The 5,596-nt window shown below is 56.5% G+C and overlaps 1 protein-coding gene across 1 annotated transcript; it reads left to right on the top strand.

Moving 5' to 3' along the window:
• Positions 1-3,650: 3,650 nt before the first annotated feature.
• LOC108025710 (cell surface glycoprotein 1-like) lies at positions 3,651-4,964 on the top strand. The gene has a single exon (XM_044092762.2). It carries the CDS (start codon positions 3,651-3,653, stop codon positions 4,962-4,964), a length of 1,314 nt encoding a protein of 437 aa, XP_043948697.2.
• Positions 4,965-5,596: the final 632 nt, after the last annotated feature.

Raw genomic sequence — 5,596 nt, 5'->3', positions numbered from 1 at the left:
AGAACAAGCGACTAACCATGAACCTGTTGATACTACCAGGGGTAGTGGATTCATTAGTGTTAGGATGGGACTTTCTAACCCAAGTCGGAACCGAGATAAGGTGCGCTGGACACGAGGTGAGAATACCGGCCAAGAACCGACACAATGGGTGGTTTGAGGAGAGGCTATCGGTAGCAGTCGTACAGCAGGAAGCAGAGTATGACGACACAGCGAAGTTCCTGGAGGCAGAGCTAGCCAGTTTTAAAACCATGACAGGAACGTCGAACATGGCAGAGCATCAAATAACGATGAAGGACGACAAGCCAATAAAACAGCGATACTACCCGAAGAATCCGAAAGTTCAAGGGGAGATCAATGCGAAGGTGGACGAGCTACTCCAAATGGGATGCATAGAGCACTCAACCAGCCCATACAGTTCTCCCATCGTGATGGTTAGGAAGAAGACGGGCAAGTGGAGACTGTGCGTCGACTTCAGGCAGATCAACGCCAAATCAATAAAGGATGCCTACCCGATGCCTCGAATAAATTATATCCTCGACCAGCTGAGAGAGGCACGGTACATAAGCAGCTTGGACCTGAAGGATGGCTACTGGCAAATCCCGCTGAAAGAAAGCAGCAGGCAGTACACCGCATTTACAGTGCCGGGAAAGGGCTTATTCCAGTGGAGAGTAATGCCGTTCGGACTCCATTCGGCATCTGCGACCTTCCAGCGGGTGTTGGATCGGGTAATTGGTCCCGAGATGTCGCCGCACGCATTTGCGTACCAGGACGATATCATAGTGATCGGACGCACACTAGAAGAGCACAAGGCAAACTTGAAAGAGGTATTCCGGCGACTGAAAGAGGCTAATCTGAGGTTAAACCCGGAAAAATGCCAGTTTTTCAAGAAGGAGCTGCTGTATTTGGGTCATAGAGTGACTAGCGACGGGATAGGCACGGATCCGGAAAAGGTAGCAGCCATTGCCGAATTAGAGCCGCCGTCAACAGTAAGAGAGCTCCGACAGTACCTGGGAGTAGCCTCATGGTATCGGCGATTTGTACCACTCAACGATCTGCTGCGCAAGGGCAACAGGTGGGTGTGGACACAGGAACATCAGTCGGCATTCGAAGAGGTAAAGGCAAGGCTGGTGGCAGACCCTGTACTGGCGTGCCCGGATTTTGAAAAACCGTTTGTCCTGCAGACGGACGCAAGTGATTACGGTATTGGGGCTATTTTGACCCAGGAAACCGAACGTGGCGAAAAGGTGATCTCTTACTCAAGCCGAACGCTTAACGGGGCTGAGAAAAACTACTCCACGACCGAGAAAGAGTGTTTGGCAATAGTCTGGGCGATCCGGAAACTGAAGCCGTATTTGGAAGGGTACCACTTCAAGGTGGTAACCGACCACATGGCGCTGAAGTGGCTCAACAGCATCGAGAGCCCTTCAGGAAGGATCGCCAGATGGGCCCTGGAGTTGCAGCAGTATGACTTCAAAATAGCGTACAGGAAGGGACAACTCAATGTGGTGGCAGATGCATTATCAAGGCAGCCACTACCAGTAACACTGCGAGGGATCAAGGAGACATCGGCGACGGAAGCCTCCGCAGCATGCAGCTGGATTCAGGACATGCGCGAGTAGATAAGGACGCAGCCACAAAAGTACCCGGACTACGTAATGGAAGGAGACACTTTGTACAGAAACATTCCACACAGAGCAGGCAGTGAGGATGTCGCGACGTGGAAGATGTGCGTCCCGAAAGCTCTGCGAGAAGCGGTGCTGAAAGAGAACCACGACTCACCGGCAGCTGGCCATGTAGGAAGCAGAAGGACAATAGCACGTCTGGCAGCCCGGTACTACTGGCCAGGCATGCACCGAGACGCTCGAGCCCACGTAAGAGGATGCGAGACATGTATCAGATTCAAGCCAAATCAGATGCAGGCAGCTGGGAAAATGCTAACGCAGGTGCCAGAGGAACCGTGGGCTACAGTGTGCGCAGACTTCGTCGGACCCCTGCCGCGTTCAAAACACGGCAACCAAATGCTGCTGGTGCTGATAGACAGGTTCTCCAAGTGGACTGAATTGGTGCCGCTGCGGAGCGCGACAGCCGAGTCCCTAAAGAAAGCGTTCAGGGAGCGCATCATCGCAAGGTTTGGGGTCCCTAAGGTAGTCATAACGGACAACGGAGTGCAGTTTAACAGCAAAATCTTCAAGAGTTTCCTGGCCGAGATGGGAGCCAAGCAACAGTTCACGGCCCCATATACCCCGCAAGAGAACCCGACAGAAAGAGCAAACAGGACCGTGAAAACGATGATAGCGCAGTTCACAGGGCAGGATCAGAGAAACTGGGACGAGAAATGGCCCGAGATCATGCTGGCAGTAAATACGAGTGTTTCGGAATCCACAGGATACACGCCAGCGTTTGTTACTCAAGGCAGAGAACCGAGACTGCCGAGCGCCCTATACGACAGAGAGACCTTGGGAACAGGACGACCCACTGAGACCCCAGGGGAGAAGGCAAACAAACTCGGGGAAATCTTCGAGATTGTAAGGCGGAATCTGGAGAGAGCCTCCCAGGATCAGGCTAGGCATTACAACCTGAGGAGTAGACAATGGACACCAGCGGTGGGAGACGTCGTGTGGGCCAAGGAACATCATTTGTCGAAGGCGGTTCGCAGCAAAGTTGGCCCCAAGATACGACGGACCTTACCAGGTCATGGATTTTGCGTCGCCAGTAATCTGCAAAATACGGCACGTGAACACAAAAAAGGAGAGGACCATCCACGTGAGCGAGCTGAAACAACAACAAACACAGAACACCATCGAGCAGCTACAAACAGAGACGCTAGACAAAATGCAAGGATAAGTCCAAGGATACCCGAAGGACACGAGAAAAAGGGTCCAAGGAGAGCTCCAAGGATACCCAAAGGACACGAAGAAAGGGGTCCAAGGATACCTCCAAGGATACCCGAAGGACACGAGGAATGGGGTCCAAGGATACCTCCAAGGATACCCGAAGGACACGAGGAAGAGGGTCCAAGGATACCTCCAAGGACACCCGAAGGACACGAGGAAAGGGGTCCAAGGATACCTCCAAGGATACCCGAAGGACACGAGGAAGAGGGTCCAAGGATACCTCCAAGGATACCCGAAGGACACGAGGAAGTGGGTCCAAGGATACCTCCAAGAATACCCGAAGGACACGAGGAAAGGGGTCCAAGGATAGCTCCAAGGATACCCGAAGGACACGAGGAAGTGGGTCCAAGGATACCTCCAAGGATACCCGAAGGACACGAGGAAAGGGGTCCAAGGACACCTCCAAGGTTACCCAGAGGACATGACAGAAAACCCGAGGATACTTCCAAGGGTGCTCAGGAATAGAGAACATATCGAAAAAAAAAAAAGGAATTTTTCCAACTGGAGGGCAGGAAGACACAAACAGTAGACCGGAACGTCCGATCGCTCGATGATGACTGAAAGGAAAATGTCCAGCGATAGTCCGCCGAAGGAAGAGGGAAGACGGTACAGGTCAGAAAGCTGTACCGTAAAAACGAAGTGGAAAAGGAGGGAGGCTGTGAGAAATAGCGGTACCGAGCAAAGTGTAAGGCTTAGAACCGAGGTGTCGAGGAAGGAAAGGCCGGCGGCAGACGGTCATTTAGCGAGAACACCGCCATGAGTACCCGAGTAGCAAGGAGCGACGCGAAGAAGGCGATGTCTGCCCGCCAGCCGGCCGAGAGATCTTGCCCGGGGCAAGGGGGGTCCACCACACGGCCTACCCGAACCTCGCGGCTGATCTCGAGGCGAGGGAAGCCAGATCCGGTGATCAGCTCCGACAGCGACGTCGAGCTGGTCGAGGATCCGCGGTTGGAGCAGAGGAGGTGGCGGCTTCAGAAGGCCACCAGCGACACCGACGGCCGCATCCCAACCGGCACCACCCATGTCGAGTGGGCCTGTGAGGAGCCACCTGCGGAGCAACGAACTCCCCGCAGCCACGAGGAGCAGGTGGCAGCCGCCACGCTGGAGTTTCGGCTGAGCCTGGAAGCGCGGCGGAAGACGGAGGAGGCTCAACTGCGAGAGATGGAGGAGGACCCGGACTGGCAGGCCCGTTTGCGACGGGCCGAGGAGGAGGAGCAGCAGTTGTGGGAGGAACCGAAATGCCCACCTACCCCGAGGTATGTCGCCGAACCGTGGGTGCCGCCCCAGGAGGTGGCCGACGTTCGGGCTGCCTCTTCGCCAGGCTGGTTGCCGGAGGTGCCGCTTACGCCGCGGTACGAGGGGTCGCCGACGCGACCACCCTCACCGAGGGGCGAGGCGCTCCCTGCCCGGTCGCCATCACCGCCGCAACCGGATACGCCACCTTCACCGGCGAGGCACGGCGGGGAATCTCCCCAGTGGAAACCCGCGCGACCACCCACGCCGAGGTTCGAACGGCCGCCGGCGGTAGGATCGCACCCGCGGCCGGACACGCCGCAATGCCAACCCGGAGACCCGGTGGGACACCACGTCCGAACGGACATCCCGGCGGCGCACGTGACCCATAGCGTGCGGTCGTTCGTTGCCGAAGGTGTGAGGTGGCGGCAACAGACGGTCGTCTGGACATGGCCGGAGGGCCCCGCGGAGAAGACGACGGTGGAGGAGCCCAGGATTTGGGAGGAGACGGGACCTCGGGTGAGCCCGATGGATCCCAGGACCCGTGGTCGGCCGGACCTATGGACCCCGCCGACACCGAGTACGCGGCCATCGACTCCAGGGACAGGGCCCACGACAACGGCAGCGACGCGAGACGAGGCGGAAGCGGCGGAGCCTCAGGAGAGGGGACCGTGGAAATGGCCGGAACCGACGGGAGGTGGAAGGCCAAGCTTCAAACGGCAACATTCGGCGCCCGTGGAACCAGCGTCGGCGGCGCGTCCTAAGTACGCGAGGCTCGCAATCTGGGCGGCAGGCGCAGCGTGCGGATCAGGAGTGGCGGACGCACGTATCGCGTGAGGCTGGGGCTCGCGGGCATGAGGGTTATCATGGAGCAGTAAGAAAAAAAAATATATACATCGTGAAAATTAACACGCAAAGCTAATGACCGGAGAGGGCGGGAGCGCGGCTGAAAGCGTGAAGAAGGGGGCATACATGGCAGCAACCTGAAAGCGAAGGGGAAGGGTTAGGGCGGAGGCAGAGGAAAAAAAAAAACTCCAGCTTACTTACCCGCTGCGAAGCGAATTCTGAGTCCCCTCCGCTCCCGCTCACGAAGAAGTCCGCGTGGAGCCGGGTCAGCCAGCTGAGGGCGAATGAAGGAGGAAAGTGAAGGAAAGTCGCCGAAAGGATAGGAGAGAAATTGGAAAAGGGAAATGGAAACTCACCTTGAGAAGTCGCCAATTTTGCAGAATCACCATTCAACAGGGAAGGGGGCGCCTCGATAGGCGGTCGATTGGCACTGGACGATAGTGCGATCGATGGGCACAAGAAAATGGAAATATCGGTGATAATGAACATCGCGGCTCGCAAGTGGCAACGCCGCACCTGCGATATCGATATCGTGAGCAGGCCCTCTGGGTATCGATAGCTGATTAATATCGGTGCCCAGTGGGAACAGATGGAGGATCGGCGCGGGAGATTCGAAATTGCTA

This window comes from Drosophila biarmipes, unplaced genomic scaffold (genome assembly GCF_025231255.1).
Source record: "Drosophila biarmipes strain raj3 unplaced genomic scaffold, RU_DBia_V1.1 ptg000017l, whole genome shotgun sequence".
NCBI classification, from domain to species: domain Eukaryota; kingdom Metazoa; phylum Arthropoda; class Insecta; order Diptera; family Drosophilidae; genus Drosophila; species Drosophila biarmipes.
Note: the sequence above shows the minus strand (reverse complement) of the source record. Positions and strands in the feature narration are given on the sequence as shown.